General features: G+C 36.2%; 1 protein-coding gene across 1 annotated transcript in view; it reads left to right on the top strand.

The window, feature by feature from the left end:
* Window positions 1-23,543, top strand: part of CFAP54 (cilia and flagella associated protein 54) — a 302,389-nt gene that overhangs the window by 203,794 nt on the left and 75,052 nt on the right. Inside the window, exons 52-61 of the mRNA XM_063115642.1 lie at window positions 1,236-1,341; window positions 3,341-3,488; window positions 4,309-4,466; window positions 4,638-4,814; window positions 4,917-5,043; window positions 12,935-13,090; window positions 15,136-15,241; window positions 16,275-16,368; window positions 21,888-21,986; window positions 22,529-22,670. Coding sequence (XP_062971712.1) covers window positions 1,236-1,341; window positions 3,341-3,488; window positions 4,309-4,466; window positions 4,638-4,814; window positions 4,917-5,043; window positions 12,935-13,090; window positions 15,136-15,241; window positions 16,275-16,368; window positions 21,888-21,986; window positions 22,529-22,670 — 1,313 coding nt within the window. The remainder of the gene's footprint in view (window positions 1-1,235; window positions 1,342-3,340; window positions 3,489-4,308; window positions 4,467-4,637; window positions 4,815-4,916; window positions 5,044-12,934; window positions 13,091-15,135; window positions 15,242-16,274; window positions 16,369-21,887; window positions 21,987-22,528; window positions 22,671-23,543) is intronic.

Genomic DNA, 23,543 nt, shown 5'->3' with positions numbered 1-23,543 from the left:
AGGTGTTAAGACTTCAATATACCTTTTGTGGATGACAAAACTGAACTCATTGCACCTTTTAAAAGTGACTGTCTGTTAATTATTCAAGTGATGATATCAAGTGGGAAATTAGATGGGTATATTGTCCATTTGGCTTTTACCCAATCTTTCTGTGTTATAAATAACTATAATGAGCATCTTCAGGTGTACAGATTGTACTGTATTTTGAATTTTATTTTGAGACAGATTTTCAAGAGAAGGCAGCTCTTAGTATATACAATTAAAATATTTTGAGGCAGTCTGATGTCAATTATAAATTATCATTCTACAGGAGAAGAGGATATAATGGTTTAGAGCGCAGACAAGTTTATGTAGGTAGCAACAGGAAGTAAAGAGAATTCTTATCCCCTGGCATCTGTGTTCTTAATTTCGTACATTTCCCTTCTGGCACTGCTAGACACTGATTAAGTAATAATTTAGCTTGAGAGTTTCCAAGTGTATACTGTTTAGTAACAGTTCTATAACCTCAAAAAGCTGGAGAACCACATTCTAAATACGTGTGTGCTCATTTTATTAATGAGCTTGTCAATAAATTTTGTTTTAGATTTTGGAAACCTTTGTTCGTTTATTCTTCTATTCATTCATGTTCATTTATAAATATTTTTTAGTTTCCATTATATCCCAGTCACTATAGTAGATGCTGGGAATAGACAAATTAGCTGTAGAGCAATACACAGGCAAGTAAATAATGTAGTATGTACAGTCAGCCATTTGTATCTGTGGGTTCCAAATCCATGAATTCAACCAACTGCTGACTCAAAATAATTTTTAAAAAGTGGATAGTTGCCTCTGTACTGAACTTGTACAGACTTTTTTGTCATTATTCCCTAAACAATACAGCTATTTACATAGCATTATATTGGGTATTAAAAATAGTCTAGAGATGATTTAAAGTATACAGGAGGATGTATGTAGGTTATATGCAAATGCTACACCATTTTATATCTGGGATTTGAGTGTCTTCAGATTTTATATCCACCGATGTCCTGGAACCAATTCCCTGTAGATACAAAGGGTTGACTGACTGTACTACCGTATGGTTAAGATCAGGGTGCTATTAGGGCATATAGAAGGGGCACCTAATAGTTTGGGGGGTGTTTGGGGGTATGACAAGGTTTGTTGTTGGAAGAAGAGAGAAAATAATAAATGCCACAAATAAAATACTAATAACATTTAAAAAATATTCTCTATTTTAGTGCTGCAATGGTATTTTCAACCCTGAAACTTCTCCAGGATTCAGAACTTTTTAAAAAGAAAGAAGTACAAGATGACACAGAGAATCCCATCCCTCCAGGAACTTCTGTATGTATGAGTTTAACATTTATCCTTACAATACTTATTATGTAACTATTGGCGTGCTAGGAATTACTTAGATGAAGCAAAGGGGTAAAGTAGAAAAAAACATTGAATTCACAGTAAAAAGATCCACGTTTAAGTCTTATTGATGCTATTTAAGTGGTATAGTTTAGGCAAGTCCCTTAATTTTTTTTTCTTAATTTTGTAATCTCATTTGTGAATTCATGGAATTGGATATAATAATTTCCTGTCTAGATGTATTGTTATGTTAGTCTAGATATTATCTCACTAACAAAGTTGTTTCACAAAACTTGTTCATCCCACTTGGAGTTTATTACTTCAGCATTGCCATTAAGACACCTGTGCTATTTCCTATTTTGGATTCCTCATAGTTAGATTCTTCCATATTTAAGGTCTCAAATCTACTTGACAATGGGTGTCATAAATTCTGTGATTGGACTTTGATAAGACCAAGTAATTTAACAATACAGGGTTTAAGATTAAAATGTAAAGATTTGTCACATAGAATCCTTTCTCATTATTCAAGCATTACTAATAAAATTAGCATCATTGCAAATTAGCAAAACTAACTATCCTACATAGAGACTCATTTCTTTACTGTATTAAAAGCAATAAAAATGCTAAAAAGCAATCTGATTCTAAAAATTAACTTAGAACAATGGTTGTCAACAAGGGGCGATTTTGCCTCTGAGGGGACATTCAGCAATGTCTGGAGACATTTTGGGTGTAAAAACTAGACAGGGTGCTACTGGTATCTACTGGGTAGAGGCCAGGGATGTTGTTAAACATCCTATAATGTACATGACAGACCCCCCACAACAATTATTGGGCCCCAAATATCAATCATTTGTGACCAGATTGAGAAACACTGATTTTAGATTGTGTGACTTGACTTTTCATTCGTAACAGGAAATGTAAGCATTGTGAGATTAAGTTATATTGATGGGCATTTTTTTCTGTATTGCCAATCTAAATACTCCTCGAGTACTTGGTGAGCCCATTCTAATCACCATCCTACCTGTGGGCCTCTGTTCACTGCTTACTCTTATTCCTTGTCTCTCCCCTTCCTTTCTCCCTGTACTTTCACTCTTCTCTCCCTGTACTTCCCACCTGCCTATCCACAGTCTAGCCCCCGGATGGCAAGTGTTGCTGATTCGTTGGACTTGAGGAGCTCTCAGAGATGCACAGCAGGAAATTACTAGGACAAATGGGGGTTCTAGATGATTTTAAAGTTCCCAAGTGCCTATGATGGACTCTACCCTGGATAAAGCTCCATATGCACCTCCCTCCAGTAGCTTTGAACATTCGCCACCCCATTGTAAAATGTAATAATGAGGATGGCCAATCAATTGAAATACATGTTTGAGCAGCATACGACAGTGTAACACAGTAAAACTGCGGACTCTAAATTCAAGATCACACGAGTTTGAATCTCACCTCTGCCAAAATATGATGGAGTTTAAGCAAGATAGTTAACCTTTCTAGGTCTCAATTCTCCAATTGTAAAATGGAAATAATAATAACCTTTTTTGGCTGTTAGGAGAATTAAGTGAGATCATGTGTGTAAAGCAGGTACCACACTGCCTGGCCTATAATAAGTGCTTGATACATTCTAGTCAATATTATTTATTATATTTCAGCCCTTAAGATGATGCTTACAAAAAGTTTTGATCACATGGAAACTGCTGATAATTAATTTGCCGTGAAAATTCAGACCACGAAACTATTTTTCAACAGTGGGTATAGAGAGAAAAGCAGTATACCAAAATGTTAATAGAAGATTGTGAGATTGTAGGTGTTTTATTTGTTTTGGGTTTTTTGTATATGTTTTATATTTTATAGAATGTGCAAGAATAGTTTCTAAATTTAAAAACTTAATGTTGTTAAAATTATATGGGATGCTTCTCTTATGTTACACTTAGCCTTAGGCTAGAACTTTGACATTATTAAATGAGAAGATAACCATCATTTTAATATTGTTCAGGCCACTGAAAATGAAGATGATAATGAGTTTTTAGATCCTGTTTCCTTAAATTCCCGAGAATATTTCAACATTCATCTGTGGTTGAGGTGCCGCTTAGCATTGGTGACTGCATTTGTCGCACAGATTCGTGGCATTGGAATTGTGAAAGGTACAAATATCCTATTTTCCTAAACAATGTTTTTATAAAAATTAATTTTATATAGGTGAAGGGGACTTTACTGAGATATTTTAATAAAATGTTAACATTTTATAACTTTTTAGTTTGATCTGTTTCCAGAATTAAAAATTCAGGTTATTAAATAAGAATAATCATTTTCAACAGTCCTTTGAATCACTGAAAGTGACATATACGTTACCAATATATGAAAAGCAGACAGAGATTTCAAAATACTAATGCCCAGGTCTTCTTGTCATCTAGGAAGACAACTAAGAGTAGGGGTGAAGGGCACAGATTCTGACCACCCCACTTGGGTTCAAATGCTGGATCCACCACTTCCTTGTCAAGTCTTTCTTGGCTGAGTCTCTTAATCCCCCTGTGCCTCAGTTTCCTGATCTGTAAAATGGAGATAATTGTACCCACTTCATAGAATTATTGTAAGAATTAAAGGAGCTAAACTTCTGAAGTTCTTAGATGACAGCCTGGTGCTATAAATGTTAGTTCTTGCAGTGATTAATAATGATCTGTTTGTGTACCTATCTATTCACCCATCTCTGTCCATCTCTCAAATTAAATTATTTCATGTGATATCATTATTACTTTTGCAGCAGTGAAATATCCTAAAGTACTTCCCTCCAAATGACAAATTTCTTTTCCATGTTTTATGTAGAGTCTATTTGTTTTCTGTCTTAATATCCTCTTGTTCTTTGATATTATACAATACTCCTGTGATGAACATTGGAAATATTTCACATATACACTTCCTTATTTTCTCATTGCATTTTAAATAACCACATTTTTAAAATTTTAGAGAATGATATGACAGATTGTTTGAGCCTCATTGACGAAGTGTGTATGGAAGCAAAAAATGCAGACAACATGGAGCTACATGCTGAATTCTTGATGCAAGCTGTAATCCTTGGCTTGCAAGAAAAGCATTTAAAGGCAGACATCATAAGAAATCTTCAGGTAGGAAGAGAACCTTGTTCACATTTATATTTAGGGAAAGACCCCAGTTAGAACAAAAGGAGAGAATTTTAAATTCCATTAGGTACTGAAGGTGTAACAATCAATATGGTCAGCTCTTGTTTGAATGAATTGGAAACAGTACTATAAAAAGGAATAATTTTATTTTAATAGGATATAATACATTTGCTTGAAGGAAATGAATTTATTTCTTCTCGGTCTTGGTTAACCCTGGCAAGAAGCCTAGTTTTGCTGGATGACTTAACAAAAGCTGAGAAATTCAAGGCATGTCCTCTAAAAACAGAAAAATTACATTTGTTGACTAAGGCTCACAACATTCTTATTAAACAGGTAAGAATGCTTTTGTGTCCATAGGACTTAGAAACTTTTCTGTCTTTTTTTTTTTATTCCAAACCACATTAACTAATTTCTTATTACAATGTTTCTTTGTAGATGATAACTTTTGGAGAAACAATTGAATTTCCTGTATCAAACACTGAATATGCAAATCCATCACTGTCTTTGAAAAATATCTATCTTCCTCATGTCATGTTATTGGCCAAAATAAAAATGAGAATCGGTAAGAACATTTAAACATATATTGCATTAGAGTGACTGATGAAAAATGTTAGGTTATTTGCAGTCAGGCTGTATATGAGTGCATTTAAAAGCGGCAATATTCATGAATGCTCAGGGACCATTTATTTAACAAATAGTTTTTGATTACTTACCATGTGCCAGACTCTGTGTGATGTATGGATGGTCTTTATGTATGAATAAAGTATGAAGTTGATTACAACAATTATAACATGTGTAACTACTTGCTAAGGTCAATTGTACTTTAGGCAGTTAATGAATCATTTAAATTGAAATTACACCCACGTAGTCTACTTTAAAATTATTGTACATTTCAGCAACTTTACTGAAAAAAAAAAAAAGTCCTACAAACACAAAGTACAGGTACATTTCTTAAATAAAACTATTTTTGACCACTAAATTATTATCTAGTTTCTTCAAATTTGTGACAACTGTTAAAGAAGATTTTGGAGAGAAATGTGTAAGAACGCATTATGGCTTTTAGGTTATAATTGATGCTATTAAGTAAGTTCTTACATCTTTAAAAACACTTAATGTCTATGAACAACAAAACTTAGTTTTGATAAATGTATTAATGAAAGTGGTGTTCATTTTTTCTAGGTTTTGATGACTTGGTAAAAATCTTGTTATATCTTATAAATGTGGGAATTGTCAAAAGTCTGTGTATTTTTATGAAACAAGGTGTCTTAAAGGCATAGCATCATGTGGTCCTTCACAATCCACTAGTTAGCACCTTCAACAGTGGATTTGCTCATAATAGTATTTTCAGTCCCAGGTAGATGGCATAGTTTCCATGCAGTGGAAAAACTGTGTATAGGCCTTTCTGCCCTCTGCAGGCTGAGACCTTTGCAAAGTGTCTGTAATGAACACGGTCATAACACCAGCATCCTTCTGCCTTGCCGCTGTCCCAGGGGAGCAGCTTTCTGTCTTTCGCAGGGACCTTGCTTCAACACTACTACCCCTCTCTCACATATCTTCCACCCTCCTTATTTGAGAGTCCCTTTCCCTCATTCCAAAAACCGAACTAAACAGACATACAAAAGGAAACAGTGACAAACCTGCCTTAAGCCTCTATCACCCCCACAACATCCCCTTCCAGTCAGGCTTAAGGGTGGGTTCTGCTCACTTACCATCCCCACCCCCCCTGCCAGTTTGCCCCGTGTGTCCCACTTCATTCTGGATTTGGACCAGAGAAACCACTCTTGGTGGGGTGACCAAGGAATGAATTTGCAATTCCGACATGTAATTTTCTGACCTTGCCTGTGGGGACCCTCTGCAGCTTTGCCATTGCCGATGTCAGTCATGGCTCCTTAGAACTCCGCTTTCCTGACCTTCAGATTCTCAGGCACTGCATTCTCCCAGTTTTCCTCCTCCCTCTCTGGCTTCCCATCTTCATTACGTTTATGTGTTCTGTTTCCCTAGTCTGTCCCTTGAGTAAATGTTCTCCACTTATCTTGGCTTAAAAGACTTCTTATGATGTGGCCCAGACCTACCTGTCCCTCTTCCCACTCAACCCTCCAGTCACATGGATTGCTGTATGTGCCATATGCGGGCTTTACCCGTCTGCACATGCTATTTTCTTCACTTGGAACAATCTTGCCCAGAAACCCCACTCCCACTCTCTCCTTCCCCCACCCCCAAATACACTTCCTTTAACTCTATTCATCCTTCAGATCTCAGTTAAACATCACATCCTCTGAGAAGCTTTTCCTGACCCCCAAGATTGGGTTAGGTTCCTTGCCCCCTTCTAATTGATTATTCTTATTATAATACTTACTACATTGATTTTTAGGACAGTTTACTTGTTTAAAACCTTCATTAGAATATAAACTTCTTAAGGCAACAATTTTATTTTGTCCACCTAAGACCACAGGCACCTAGCACAGTGCTGAAATCAATCAATAATGGTGCTTTCTGACTTCATTCATCCATTAGACTACTATGCCACTACTAATAATAATGTTTCAGAATAACAATGGAAAGATTTCACACTACACTGGGAAAATGTATAAAACAGAAGATTACAAAATATTCATAATACACATTGGAAAATAAAGACAAAAAGGATTTGTAGCAAAATGTTCACAGAGACTCTCTTTGGCTGGTATGATTATTTTCTTTCTTCTTTCTTGTTTCTGATAAATGGCACTTAGCACCATCTCTGGCACATAGTATGTGCTCAGTAAATGTTAGATCCTTTTCAAATATCTGAAGAAAAGTAAGCAAGTGGGCAGTGCTCTGGAAAGAAGACAAACACACAGGTGACAGGAACAGAAAAGCTCTGGGTGCAGCATGCAGAGCAAGCTGGTTAGATGATGGCTTGGAGTCTGGGGGGCCCAGGCTGGAATCTTGGCATTGCTACTTCTTAGTGGTCTGATCTTGGGAGTTGTTAAAGATCTTGGGAGTTCCAATGCCTTCTCTGCAAAATGGGGATAGGGCTATTTGCTCTGTACATTTGGAATAATTAAGTGACGTTAAGTATATATGGTCATTAACAGTGCCTGACGCTTAGCAGTCATGTAATAAATGGTGTTACTATTGTTATTATTTCTTACATTTACTTTATTTTACTTTAGCTTCTTTGTCAGTTTGATGAAATTGTTTTTATTGCCATTTTTTCCTATTATTTTAGACATCTATTGCATTTTTTCTTCCCCACCCTCAGCCTCCAACATGTGGTTTCCTACCATAATACTCAGATCCAGCTATCTCCTCTCACCAGGAGGCTCTTACCTGTTTCCCCTGTAGGCTGTCCCCAATTAAATGAGATCTTTAGATGAATTTTACTTTCCTACTTTAATCTTACCTTTTTATAGAGGAGATATCTAGAATTTTTCCCCCCTCCCCTACTCATCTAGCTCCTAGATTTTACTGAGCTAATTTAGTAATTTTTGATGCAAAATATTTTTTAGGTTTTTCCTTTGAACTATTTCTTTTATTTTTAAAGAAACTCTATTTAGAATTTATAATATTCAATCATTGGTCAAGTGCTGCTGCTGCCCCCTTCCTCCTCTTTTTCATTTCTCTTTCCCATTTTTCAGTCTCTCTTTATAGGTTGTTGATTGAACTTTTTTTTTCTTTTCTGTCTGAGTGTTTTCCTCAGATGATGTTCTGTCTGATTCCTTGTTCTCTGCAAATCCTTTTCTTGCACTATGACAGATGGGTGATGTGCTGTCTCAAGTCACTTCAGTATCAGGATCTCGAGGTGAGGCTTTTTGCTCAGGATTTGATAGATGTTATTCCATGATTTCTAACTTTGAATGGTGCAAATGAGAATGGCAGTGCCAGTTCTAATTTTTCTTTTCTTTTGGTAAGAAATTTGTTCTTTCTGTCTGGAAATTTGTAAGATTTTCCCTTTTTTCCCTCTGTAGTTCAGGAATTTTATCAGCATAAGTCTAGGTATATGTCTTTTCTCTTATGCCTAGAGCTCAGTGGGCCCTTTCAATCTGCAGACAAGTCTCTTTCCAGCTCCAAGAGAATTTCTTCTTGCTTAATTATTGCCTCTTCACTTTCTCTTTTCTTTCTTCTTCTTCAGCTGCTACTAAAGTTGAAGTCAGCCTACCTAGGTTTAAATATGAAGCATGTGACTTAACTTCTTTGTGCCTTACTTTCCTCATCCCAAAAATGGGGGATATGTTAGTCCATTCAGGTTGCTATAATAAAATACCTTAGACTGAGTAATTTATAAATGATAGAAACTTATTGCTCACAGTTCTGGAGGCTTGGAAGTCCAAGATCAAGGCTCCAGTAGATTTGTTGTCTAGTGAAGTCTCGTTCTGCTTTATAGACAGCACTTTCTATGTGTCCTCACATGGTGGAAGGGGCAAATGGGCTTCCTCAAGCATCTTTCATAAGGGCACTAATCCCATTCATGAAGGTGGAGCCCTCATGACCTAATCACCTCCCAAAGTCCTCACCTTTTCATGCCATCACCATGAGGGTTCGGTTTCAACATATGAATTTTGCATGGACATAAACATTCAGACTGTAGCAGGTATTAATAATGACACCTACATTATAGGATTGTTGAGAAGATTAAGTGAGTTAAGTGTCCAGACCAGTGCCTGGACCATAGGAAACACTGCTAAGTGTTGACTATTGTTTGTATGTCAAGTTTGGATCCATCTTCTAAGTCTATAATCTTTTCCCTTATAATATCCATTTATTTATATCATCTATGGTTTGAGCTATCTCTACTTCTACTTGATTTTCTGATTATTCAAGTTTCAGCATTGAACATCTTCTCAAAATCATCTGATAACTTTATAGCACTATACATGCTCCTGTATTTTAATTCAACTTGTCATCTGGTTCCCAATTGGTTTCATTTCATTAATGCCACCTTTTCTGGGGGTTATATTTGTTCTTACCCTCACTGACTGCTGGCTCTTCATAGCTGGGCTATTTTAATTAGTCTACTTACTGTGGTTCAGGTCCAGCTGTTGGATTCACTTCGGCAGCAGCAATGCTGCAAATGGTGGCATGAACAACTAGTTCTGCCTCTGTGGGTTGGCTTTGGATCAGTCTTCAAGAGTTTAATTCCCTGTTGAGGCACCAGGAGAAGTAGCAAAAGCCAGCCTTCTTTAGCTTCAGGAGTAGAGAGGACTCAGGCCAACTTCAGGCCCCTCAAAGCTCCTCAGAAAACAACAAGGCATCCAGCCATAGCTACCCTTCTCTGGGGCTCACAGACATCATTTCAAGCTCTCTTTAGGATGCTGTTCCTGGTCTTTGACCCAAGGCTTCCTGCCTCTGGTTCCCAGGCTCTTGTCCAGCCCAGAGTGCAGAAAATCCCATAACAGCTCTGTTTGTTCTTATTCGTCATCTTCTAGGACCCGCCTGCCTCCTGCACCCACAGTTGCTCAGCTCAGAAGAGGCTAATGGCTGGATTGGATTGGGGAAGGGAGGGCAACGAGGGCATGCTCCAGGGATCATCTGTCCAGAATTTCTGCTATTCCTCCCTCCTGCTCCTCCCTTTTATTATTATCATTGATCATTGTTATTGTATGATCATCATCATCATCATCATCACTAGATATGGGTTTTGTAACTTTACGTGAGTTACTCCGCCTCTATAGTGTTAAGTTTCCTCATTGGGCCTCTTGAATTCCTTGCAGCTCGCTAATCTCATGAGAGCTGTTTTTCTGTATTTTTAGTCCACAATTTGTTATATTATCAGGACATTTGTTTTCTACAAGAGCTTAAAGTACAGATTGTGTTAAATCACACAGATTGTGTTAAATCAAATGTATTCTCTGCTTTTCTGACTTACTAATCTTGAAGATGTGTCACCACTCAATGACAATACTGTTGCTGTTTTTTAGACTCACTTGAAGCTGAACAGCTTGCTTTCTGGTATGTTATATTAAATACAGACTTAAAAAACAAAACCAAAAGCAGCCTTTCTGTCAAAACAACGTCAGTTTCACAACTTCTTTTTCACAGAGCTGATGTTTACTGGAAAAAGGAGCACTTCAATATTATGAAGCAGAAAATCCTCTGTGACTTGTTGATTTCTGGACAGTTTCCTTTGTAGTATAGATTGCATCCTAAGAACAGTACAAGAATGATGTTGGAGAGTGGGGATGTAATAGAAAGCCAGCCGCCATCTCTGTCCTCAGAAAGCCTATTATCTAGTTGGGGAGAAAGAGAAAATAGTCAATAATTTCTGGAACAATTCTAATTTTCAAGTACTAGTACTATTATTATACATTAATACCATATTATATAGAGTAAATATATTTTATATATGAATGTGCTATGACATGAAGATACTTGGTATTTTTGTCTTATATTAGCAACTGCAGTATACTTTGAAACAAAAAGCCAAACATATAAAAATGGGAGAGGTTTTGAAAGATGAGGGTGTATTGGAGAAATAGTATTGGCATATCTTTCATTTCTCTTTTTGCCTGGGATCTACGCATAATTGGTAATTGTTAGAGGATTCTGGAGAAAGAAGTCTTGTTCAATTCTGTTGAACGAGTCACTTAACTTCCCTGTGTTTCTGTTTCCTCTTCCATAAAATATGGGTAAGTACCAATATCACTGGCTTGTCATGAGATTAAGCAAGTGGAATGTGGAATGTGTTTAGAAGGGTACCTCGCTTGTTATAACAGCTTCGTAGGTGTTAGATTTTCTTGCTGTTCCATTTCTGGCCTTCTTGCTCTCCTGGGAGCCTTCTGGAAGCAAGGACTCAAGCTTCTTCATCTCCATATTCTCAGCAGTGTGCTACCATCTTGCCTGGTCCAGAGTAAGTGCTCACTACCTTCTCCCTGGATGAGAAAGAAAGAGAGGAAGACAGAGAGAGAAATAGAGACATTGAGACTTTCTCCACCAGCCTGCCTTCTATATTAGCACATTCCTGAGCTAAAATTTACAAAAGTGTTCTAGGTTTTTAAAAAGCCCTTTGTAGGGTGTAGCATATTGGAATTGAAAAATTTTACAACTCAAATGGACCTCAGCTGTTTTCTAGTTCTGCTGCCTCATTTTCACAGAGGAAGACACTCAAGTCCCAGAGGCATGTAGGGACTTGTTCAAAGCCTCCAATGATGTGGTAGCACCAATGACCAGCCAGGATTAGGCACCTCAGCTGAAACCAGCAGCTGTATTCTGCAGTCCTACACTGGCTTTCTGTTTATAGTCCTTTATTGTATATTCAACCATCCTCCCAATATAGTATTTCCTCCAGTTGCCTTCTACTCCTTATCCCAACATTTTCCTTCTTTAAAATTACGAAAGGCAAGACAATCATTAGCTTTTGATGTAGACAGCCAGGTCCTCTTGGAAGATTTCCCTGCCCTTTCCCAGATCTGGGTCAGGGCTCCTGTAACCTGCTACCACAGTGCCTGTGCTTTCCCTGCTGCACAGTTGGCCACACTATTTTGATGGCCTGTGTGGCCGTTCATATACTCCATTAAACACTAAGCTCCATGGCCTCGCTTTTAAGAGGTAATGCAACACTGTAGTTTAGAGTGTGGGCCCTGGAGCCAGACTGCCTAGGTCCAAATTATGGCCCTGCTATTTACTAGCCATGTGACCTTGGGTAAGCTACTTAAACCTCACTGAGCCACTGCTTTGTCTTCTGTCAAGTGAGCATAATAATGGTCCCACTCAGAACTGTGAGGCTCATATGAGTAAGTCATATTAAATACTTGAGATGGTGCCTGGCATGTAGGAAGCATTTAATAAATCTTAGCTCTTACTATTCTTTTTTCATTTGTATCCAGTGCCTAAGCCCTGAGAAAATATTTGTTGAGTAAATGTCTGTCTGTCTGTCTGTGAGGCCATACAGAGTAAGCCTAATACTTCTTCCACACAGCAGTCCTTGATTATGTTAAGTGATGCTGGGACCATATAAGAAATATAGCATGTGGCCCTTGTCCATAATGGGTTTGCTAACTAGTTGGGATGACCAAAAAAAAAAAAAAAAAAAAAAAATGCATAGCAAGCAAGCAGTATAATGCTTAACAGAAAGAAAATTACTGCTTATTAATATATCCAGTCCAATCTTTACTGGGAACAACATAGAACTTCCAGATGTCTCTCTACCAATAACCGCATTAGGAACATGGAAGGTGTTTTGTAGAGCGTCATGAAATTTTAGAACTGAAAGAGACTTGGGAGATTGTCCTTCATTTTAAAAATAAGAAAGCCTGGTGGAAATTTATCACAGATAAAGTTCAAAGAGTTATTGTGGATCATTTAAATATCAGATATTGTATTTCTTTGAAACATTTCTTGGATGCTAAAAACTGTAAAGATCACAATAGATCTTAATAGATGCCATTACTATGGGACAAGTCTGGTAACTTAGAGACTTGTTATGAACACTAGTATTTTATTGTTGTCCTCCCACCCAACTGTTTTTCTTTTAGGGCATACAATGGCCAAGCAAATATATTATAACAATAGAAAAAAGGATCCTTCAAAGTGGTTACCTGCTCTTCATCTTTTTGAAGTGGCATTGAAACTGTGCAAGATTACAGCAGTAGAGGAACATGAAGTCGAAGCTGAAATCTTTTTTCAGAAAGGTAAAATGTATTTAGGATTGGGACTGTGATAACGTTTGTGGAATTTTTTGCTGTTAACAACAGGCTTCTTAAAAATCTTGTCACTGACTATAAAAATTACCGATTTTACAAAGGGCTTGGTGATGACAAACACATTGGTGCCTCTACCAAACTTGGTTTTAGGTAGAAGAACACTGTTTTAAGTTTATATCAGAAAGAAAAAAAGTACTACCACTTAGTTTCTTTTATAATTAGAATTAACCCTCTTTATACAAAGTATCATGTTTGACTGAAAAATGTCATCATTCAGCCACTTAACTATAAGTAATGTTACTTAAATAATGCTTGGGAGATATTTTTTCTGCATCATTTCATTACTTAGCTAAACATTTTGGTTAATTTCTATAAGAGATACACACTCATTGAAATAAAATAGCTATAATATGCTTATACTTATAACTTATGTAATACCTATTTACATAATACTTTCATATGATTATATTGTGGCCATTTTAGCCATGAGAAAAACTAAGACAATGATGATTGTTGTCATTTACTGAGCATCTATTAGATGCTGGGCACTGTAGTCAATGTTTTACATCTCATATCGCTAAGTCTTATAAAAGCTCTACAAGGTAGGCATAACTAATCTGGGTTGACAGATGAGGATAATGAAGTGCAATCTGGTTAAGTAACTTTCCCAAAGTCAGCAGTTACTAAATGATACTGCCCAGATGTGAACTCAACAGTGGCCAGCTCTGTGCCCTTTTCCATATGCTTCATACATACTGTGAATCCTTTTTATAGTGATTATGAGATTTCCTTTTCCTGCCCTTTTTGTTACAGAGGTGCTCTCCTAGTGCCTATGTTTGAAGGCTGTGGCTCACCATAAGGCCTGGGAGCTGTGTGAGGGCTAGAGAATTTGCATCACCATTGAGAGTATTTCAAGCATTTGCTGAATTTTTAGGATTTGTTTTGTTTTTCCTTATGTTTGTGAGTTTTAATTTATTTTTATTTTTCTCTTTTCATTTATTTTTGATTTTTTAAAATTAAAACTAAAAAATTTTTAATTGACATAAAAATTATATATATTTATGGGGTACGATGTGATGTTTTGGTATATGTATACATGGTGGAATGATTAAATCGAGCTAATTAGCATATCCATCACCTCACATACTTATCATTTTTTTGTGATGAGAGTATTTAAAATATACTCAGTAATTTCCAAGTATACAATATATTATTATTAATCATACAATATATTATTATTAATTATTCTGGAGGAATAAGCTCCAGAACTTATTCCTCCTGTCCTGTCTAACTGAAGCTTAATACCCTTTGACCTACATCTTCCCATTTCTCCAATCCCCCACCCTCTACAAGTCCCTGGCAACTAATATTTAATTCTCTACTTCTATGATTTCTACTTTTTTAGGTTCCACGTATAAATGAGATCATACAGTATTTCTTTTCTGTGACTGGCTTATTTCACCGAGCATTTTGCTGTTTGGGTTCATCCATGTTTTTGCCAATGACAGAATGTTTTCTTTTTTAAGGCTGAATAGTATTCCACTGAGCATAAGTATCACATTTTCTTTGTCCATTCATCCATTGGTGGACACTTAGGTTGGTTCCATATCTTGGCTATTATCAATAATGCTGCAATGAACATGGGAGTATTGATGTTTTCTATGATATCCGTGAAGTAGACAGGGGAAAGAGGAAAATGGAAGTAGAAAAAGGGATGAGAGATACAGGAAGAGAGGGATGCACAAAATGAAGGAAATAGAAAGTAAGATGCTAAGACCAGTTATGTTGGGAAAGCCACAGGAGCCTTGACTCAGTGTTGCTAACTGAAGGCAGGGAAAGCCTGAGATTCCTGAGAAGATGGCAATATATCTTCACCACTGGTTGTCTAGCAAGAAGCCACAGACAGGAGGACAGACAGACAAAAGGATAGCATATCCAGTTTTCTGAGTTTCCAGCATGAAATATTTGTTTTTAAGTTCTAAATGATAGAATAAGGAAAAACCATCTTTGTGTGTATCTTTTTCTTCTTTCAGGCAAAATAGAACGTCAAATACTAATGGAAGAGAAATCTCCAAGTGTACCACTTGATAGTTTGCTTGAAGCTATACAACTAAGCTTAAGAAATGATCAAAACTCAGGGTAAAGATATATCCTCCCCTTGTTGTAGCAAAGTGTGTGCTTGGTTTCAGCCCTGTGTTCCAGTAGTACATGGAATGTTTGAGGCTGGAATGATTGGAAGGCCTCTTTATGGCATGGCTAGTTCACTGGAGTCCATCTGTCCAACAGGTTTCCTGACTTTCTTTTCAAGATTGTTGCTCATGGCTCTGACCCAAGGATCGTTCACGATAATGGTAGATGATGGCCATCATCACAGTGGCAAACTGAACTGTAAATTGTTTCTGGCCTGTACCCAGATCTTCTGTCAGTCCCAGGATTGCTGGGGCCTTCCCTGAATTAATGACTTCTAAACCAGAATATCCTCTCCCTGGAAATTATATCTAGAAGGGATTTGTGTGGATATTCACTCTGGTCACTAGCACCAGTGCGGGCCAACTTAATTCTGAGCTTTAAGACTGGGGAAGCCATGTGGCTACTGGTTCCAGGGCAAGGCATGCTCCCAGCAAGGGCTCTGGTTTCTAGATGGTGCTGTCCTGAATTGGGTTGGGTCAGAAGGGTGGGGGAGTGCACAGTTTGTGCTCCTGTTCTAGAGTGATGCAGTGTGTGTATTCTAGGCTGCTCTCCACACTTGAGTCAAGGCTTATCCTACCAAAGGATCTACTGGCCTCTGTGGTTAGGATGAGGGTTGTTGTGGGTCCTCTGCCTATCTTTCTGTGGCAATGAAAAACTCATCCTGTGCCAATTCCAGTGCTGAAGTGGCAGCTGAAGCCATGTGCCTCTCTCTCCTCTCTATGCTGCCATGCTAAGCTTTCATTCTCCACAGGGGTCTCACCAGGCTCTGCTGCACTCCTATGCTCTCCCACAGATGCGCTCATCAATATTTAGTTATCTGTTAGCTGTTCTGGTCCTTTTTTGTGGGAGGAATGCTCTCTGGCACCTCTAGTCTACCATCTTGCTTTCCCTCCTCCTCATCAGCTCAGAAATTGTTGAAAAATGATGCAAATTATTATGAGTGGTGAAGCTATTTAATAAGGACAATGTAATATCATTTTAGGTTGATAAGAGATTCCTACCTAGAAATGGCCTTATTATATTTTTATCTGAAGAAGCCAAAGGGAAAAACATCAGCATCATCATTAACACTTAAGGTAATAGCCTGTTTTATTAGAAATTATAAGTTAATTGCCTTCAAGTTTGCTATTTTGGTAACACTGTGCTATTGAAATAATAAGACTGATATTCTTGTGTGACTTGGAGAAATTAATTTATTACTCTATGGTTATGCTTGTATTTAGATACCTCTTTTGACATTTTATGTAGGGCTCTGGAAATTGATTTCATGTACACATTTTTGCCCATTAAAATATTAACCATGAAATGTAGGTGTGTAAATACTCTAAGGCAATGAGTCATTAGTATTGATTAGGAAATTGCAGGAAATGACATATTGGTTAAACAGATGTGGACAAGTAAGGTTTTCAATATTTATATGGCCTAAAAACAAGGTGTATTCTCTTAATAGAATCATTCATTTATTCAGCACAGATGAGGAAGGTGTTAAAGCAGTGTCCAAGATGAACTTAGTCCCTGTTCTCATGGAGCTTACCTTGCAGTAGAGGGACAATAAACCAGTAAAGGTAGAAAGTCAGAGGAAGAGAGGTAGGGGGAAACGAGGAAGATGAGGAGGAGGAAGTAACTTAGGTAGTAAAATTTAGGATTAGGAAATAACTTGGGCTGGTGGGATTGTGAATGAATGTGGTGAGATTGGTGATGTTCAAGATGGGAATGATGGATGAGGAGGGAGCCACACAAGAGTTGCCAAAAGATGCACGATATTGAGCAGTGCTTCCAAACTAAGGTGCAGAAACATCTCTGAAAATCTTGTGAAATTACAGATTTTGACTCAGTAAATTGGGGATGTGGTCTGAGATTTGACATTTCTGATGAGCTCCCAGGTAATGCTGCTGCTGCTGGTCTGTAGGCCATACTTGGGTTCCAAGGGTCTAGACTGAGGGAGCTCCTAGAGGCAGGAATAATCCAGGTGGGCTTGAGATATGAGTCCAGTAACTTTATTTTTTTGTTTTTATTTTTTATTTTTAAAATTTCATTTTTATTTTAAAATTTATTTTTAATATTTCATCCTTCTTGACTAATCCTTGACATGCTCCCCCTCCTCAAGAGATCTTTCAGAAAATGTTGGCGTCACATCTCTAATTTTTGAGATAGAATAAACATGATTTAAAACCTTTAGGCAAATAGATTCTCAGTCAGTTGAATTATTCATACGATAGCTGCCTTAGGTAGATAGCACCTATTTTTTGAAAAATCAAAGTGATTACAAACTAGAAAAAGTTACTTTTTGTGGTGTGATAAACATGTTTATTTCCAGTAAGAAAAAAAAATTTGTTTCCATAGTAAGTGGGAATAGAAATTAATAGGTGTTAGGATGATACTATATCACCTTTTTGTCCTTTACTAGGGAAATGTTTCTAATTAAGAGCATGAAGAAGTTAGGATTTCAATGAAAAGAGTAGAATAAGCCCATAAAATGTGGTCATTATTTTCTGTATGTCTTGACACGGTATAGATGTTTTAACAAGTCACAGAATCACTAGAAGCACAGAAAACAGCCAAAACAAAAAAAAAATTTTATCTAGATACATTCAGACCATTGAAATATAACATTTGAATATGTCCTAATAAAGACAACACATAATGAAACCTAAAAGGAAAGCACAGTTTTTTCACTTTTATATAGCAGAGTGGCCATAACACTGGTTTGGGTTAGAGTCCTCACTTCATAACGTGCTAGCTAAGTGACTGGGCCTTTCTAAGCCTAGTTTTCTCATCTGTGAAACGGAGCTGATGGTACCCACCCCTTAGAGTGGTTAGCAGAATTAAACAAGATAATGGGCTTGCATACAATAAGTACTCCAAAAAAATGGAACTATTATCTATCATGTAACTTCTGCTAAACATCTATATTCTTCCTTCCTAAAGTATTGTGCAGAGTTGGTATTCAATAATTATTTGTTAGTTAAGTTGAATTGACTATGTCTTGAACACTCATTTATTCATTCATTAACCACTTATTGGGGGCTTAATGTATGTCAGGCATATTACTCTTTCCCTAAGGAGCATATAGTATAGCAAGGGAGAGAAATAATTGTATCACAATGTGATTAGGGCTATAATCATGATATGTCAGGGTGGAGAAGTGGGGAAAAGAAAAGTAGGGACTAATTCTACCTCGGGGGAATACTGGAGAAGGCTTCACAGATGAGATAAACTTTGAAGAATAAGTGGAGTTTTCAAGTAGGTAAGTGGGAGAAAAATAGTCTGAAGAGAGAGATCAGCATGCACATATTTTTAAAAGACCTATTGAGGTGTAATTTTTACCCATGAAATTAATCCATTTTAAGACTGCAGTTCACAGATGTTTAGTAAATTTACAGTTTTGAAACTCTCACCACCATCCAGTTTTAGAACATTTCTATCATCCAAAAAAGATATCTTATGCCCATTTTGATCAACCCTATTCCCACTCTCAGCCCCATGCACCATCTAAGGTGTTTTCTGTCTCTGTAGATTTGCCTTTTCCAGACATTTCATACAATTGGAATCATACATTTTGTAGTATTTTGTGCCTGCTTCTTTCATCTAGCATAATGTTTTTGAGGTTCGACCAGATTGTAGCCTATAAGAGTAGTTTGTTCTTTTTTATTGCTAAAGAGTATTTCATTATATGAATATATCACATTTTCTTTATCCATTCAACAGTTGATGGATATTTGAATTGTTTCCACTTCTTGGCTGTGCTGTTTTTTTAGCCAAAATTCTGCTTCGAACACTCATAAATAAGTTTTTCGGTGGACATACGTTTTCAATTCTCCTAGGTATATGTCCCACAGTACAATTGCTGGACCATGTGGCAACTCTCTGTTTAGCCTTTTGATGATCTGTCAGATTGTTTTTCAAAATGTCTACACCATTTACATTCTGCTACCTGTGTATGAGGGCTCCAATTTCTCTACATCTTTGCTAACATTTGTTATTGTCTATCTTTCTGGTGGTAGCCCTCCTAGAAGGTATGAGGTGATATCTCATTGTGATTTTCATTTGCATTTCGCAGATGGCTAATGAAGTTGAGATCTTTTCACATGCTTATTGGCCATTTGTATATCTTCTATGGGGAAATGTCTATTCAGATCCTTAAATTGAGTTATCCTTTTTATCATTAAACTGTGAGAGGTTTTTTAAAATTTATATATATTCTAGATACGAGTTTCTTATCAGATATATGATTTGCAAATATTTTCTCCCAGTTGGTGGCTTGACTTTCCCTATTGTTAATGGTATGTTTGGAGGCAATCCAACATATCATTTTTTCCTTTTGTAGATTGTACTTTTGGTGGTACATCTAAGAACCCTTTGCCTAACCTCAGATGTTGAAGATTTTCTCCTACGTTTTCTTTTAGAAGCTATAATTTATGGTTTTGGCTTTTACATTTAAGTGTATGATCCATTTTGAGTTAATACTTGTGTAGGGTGAAGTAAGGGTCTAAATTTATCTTTTTGTACATGGATATCCAATTTGTCCCAGCATCATTTGTTGAAAAGACTTATCCTTTCTTCATTAGATTCCCTTGGCACTTCTGTTGAAAATTAATTGATTATAAATATAAATATTTATTCCTGGACTTTTAATACTATTTCACAGATTTTTAAGTTTACCTTTACACAAGTATTCACTGTCTTGGTTACTGTAGCTTTTAGTAAGTTTTGAAATTGGAAGGTATATGTCCTTCACCATATGTTCTTCTTTTTAAAAATTGTTTTGGCTACTTTGAGTCCTTTGCATATTCATATTCATTTTAGGATCTGCTTGTGAATTTCTGCTAAAAACTCATGGGATTTTTGGAGGGATTGTTTTGAAACTATAGATTCAATTCATGAATATGAATTGTATCTTTATTTATTCAAATCTTACTTAATTTCTCTCAACAATGTTTTGTACTGTTTTGTACAAGTCTTGTACGTTTTTGTTAAGTTTCTTCCTATTGTCAGTGGAATATTTAATTTCATTTTCAGATTTTCTATTGCTAGCATATAGAAATACAGTTGATTTGTGTGTACTGTGTGTACTGAGTTTTGTATCCTGGGACCTTACTAACCACATAATGTGTGTGTTTGTGTGTTTCTTAGGATTTGCTACATATAGGACCATGTTTTCTGCCAAGATACTTTTACTTTTAGTTTCCAATATATATGCATTTTTTCCCTTTTTCTTTCCTGTTTGCATGAGCTAGAATCTCCTGTGCAATGTTAATATCTCCCCCACCTAGAAAAATGCCTACCATATTCTTTTACCATTCCAAATTTTTTATCCTTAGTTCAAGACCAAGCTCCTCAATAAAGATTTCCTCTCAATTCAAAATGGGTTCTTTCTTTTTTGAATATCTTGGACACTAATTGTCCTTTCATTATAGTTATTTGATATTATTCTCTATTCTTCATTTCATGCCTGTTAGTCTCATTTCCAGAATTTAAGCTTATATAACCAGTGAGCTGGCGATTGCTTACCACAGATCCTAAGTAGTTCCATTACAGCTAATGAGTAGGGTCTGCTTATCTTGGTACAGGGCGTTATTGTTGAGATTCCCTATAGGCAGATCGCTCTGGGTATCAGCTTCTTCCAAGCTTAACACTTGTTCTAGGCCAGGCCACATTTGCATGTCGTTCTTACTGCTTTGGCATCAGCATTATCCATTGCTTTTCCTTTTCCCTGGGAGTCTTCCAGCCAGAAGTAAAAGGTATGTATTTTTGTTATTGTTTGTTTTTATTTGTTTTATTGTTATTATTCTGTACTTTTGTCGAAGATTAAAGAATTGGTCAAAATACGGGCATCGCAAAATTAGAAACAAGGGGTCTGATCTGTCCAGGTTATTTAAACCTTAAGAAATGACTATTAATACTTGTTTTAGTTATCTTTAAAAATGTAAAACAGATACTATGTCTCTTTGGAGTTTCTTTCTGTTCACTTCCGTAGCATTGACTTTCCTGTGTTTTATAACCGAATATACATATATATATACACCCATGGTAAAAAAAATGTCCTGTTCATTGTTTCTTTTTTGCTGTTCTATGGCCCTTTGTGATAATTTTATCCTTTTAATATTTTCCTAGTTAAAAAAAAATAGCAAATACCTTTCAAGATGTTTAAGTAATAATCTCATTTCTGATCTCTACACGCAATATATTTGATTTATAGATTCTCTATTAAAATGGCATTTGACATTATCATTTTTATTAATTTTTTACACAAATAATGCAAGCTTATTATAGAATATTAGAAAAAGTGATAAAAATAATTTAATTACTCAAAACTTGGAGTGACCACTGTTAATAATTTTCTCTGCTTTTATGTACAGGGAATATATGTATGGGCATATTTTTTTATAAAGTGGGATCATACTTTTATACAATTTTATGACGTACTTTTCCTTCCCCAATATATTTCGAATATCTTTTCATGTCAATAGATACTTTATTATTTTTAATGACTACATAATATTCCACTAAAATGTCATCTTAAGAATATGAAAAAATTTAATAATGAAACTTTGAAATATCTATTTTTATCATAAAATGTTTTTCATATTTTTAGCCTCCTCTCAGAAGAAATAGTTCTGTTAAAGAATCAACAGTAAATAGATCTGAAATGTACAGTTTATTGGCCTGGATTGCGATAAGAGCTGCTGCACAGGTAGGTGTGATTATTTTTTAATCTTTCTTTTTATTGTCCTATCTATATTCTCTGCCTATCGGCTGTTAAGGCAACACAATGTATCTACACACAAAAAAGGAAAACTTCACATTCTTTGGGATTTGTGCCAATTATGTCCTTTGGGAAGATTATAAATACTTTTTATATGTGTAGTGTTTTTAATCTCTATTAGACAAACCTGGCTAGTTTGTTTCAACTTTTCATTAATGAAAATATTGGCTAATACACATGTGTACATATTTGACATTTTGGCAAATATCTGTCATAGCTATGTGAGGTAGTTTATTTAAAGTGACTTATACATTAATTAAATTGTCAACACGAAAGGATTTGTTTGACAATGATATATTCTGCATGTCAGGGATCACATACTTCTTTTTCAGGCTGTCTTTATTTTTTCTTCCAATGTATATTGAATATTATTTTATAAGTAACTTTTTCACGTTATTCACCAAGTGAATAATCTGTGAATCAGAAGGCATATATATATTTTTATGTATATATTTATGCATTAATTATAGGTCAGTGAAGCTGTGCTGGCAATTAACCTACTTATCGGAAAGAAGAATGCTAGGACTGATAAAGTTAACCAAGTGGAATTACTGAATATCCCAGAATTTGCCACTGTGGATCTTTTGTCTTCATATACAGATTATTTGCTTGGTATGTTTGAATGTCTGCATATTTTACAAAAACCTAACATATGTAATATGTAATCAAGTTTTGGAGGTTTAATGGTTGTGATTTGTTGGCTTTTGGCTTAGAGGGGATAATGGTCTGGGAGCTTCCAGGGAAGGATACAGTTCCTAGGGCCTAGCTGCTGAGATAGAGGGTCCTCAGCTCACTGCACATATATACATGCTTGTTAGTCAGCTATTGCATTCCAGATACAAAGTTCCGTGGAAATGATCTTTCTTCATATCTTTTTATTTTCCAGTTTACATGTCAAGTTCTGGGACCTTGTAGGAAGGTTTGCTTGAGGGACCTTCTCTGATCCTCTAATCTAAAATGGGCACTCACCCTCACACTCTCATGTGGCTCACTGCTCTTTTTCTGAGTTATTTCACATTTGTGTGTATGTTTAAGTTCTTCCTCTCATTAAATTACTACAGCTTCCTGAGAGCCGGGGCTTTGTGTATTGGATTTCTATCCATGGCAAATCGCAGAGTGCTTGCACATAGCAGGCATTCAATATTAATATTTGTTAAATGAATTAAGGAGTGAGATGTTGGCAGAATTTAGACTTGACCTTAAGACTATTTACATTTTTGCTTATTTATGATTCCCTTGTTAGTAAACTATAATATAAACCTCTAAGTCAGATCAGTAGTAAACATTTAACATTCATTCATTCGAAAAACATGTATTGAGTGCTTCTTGTGTGCTAAGCACTTGGTTAGGTGTTAAGAAGCAAGGTACTAGAGTACTACTTCCAGACTGACATTTCAGTAACATCGATCTCTAATTTTGCTTGGTGCTAGATGAGCATGGAGTCAAAGGAGATGAAGAGTTTTCACATTAACCTGACGGGGGCGG

This window comes from Cynocephalus volans, chromosome 12 (assembly GCF_027409185.1).
Source record: "Cynocephalus volans isolate mCynVol1 chromosome 12, mCynVol1.pri, whole genome shotgun sequence".
Lineage (NCBI taxonomy): Eukaryota > Metazoa > Chordata > Mammalia > Dermoptera > Cynocephalidae > Cynocephalus > Cynocephalus volans.
The sequence above is the reverse complement of the archived record's forward strand: the minus strand, read 5'-3'. Positions and strand labels throughout refer to the sequence as shown.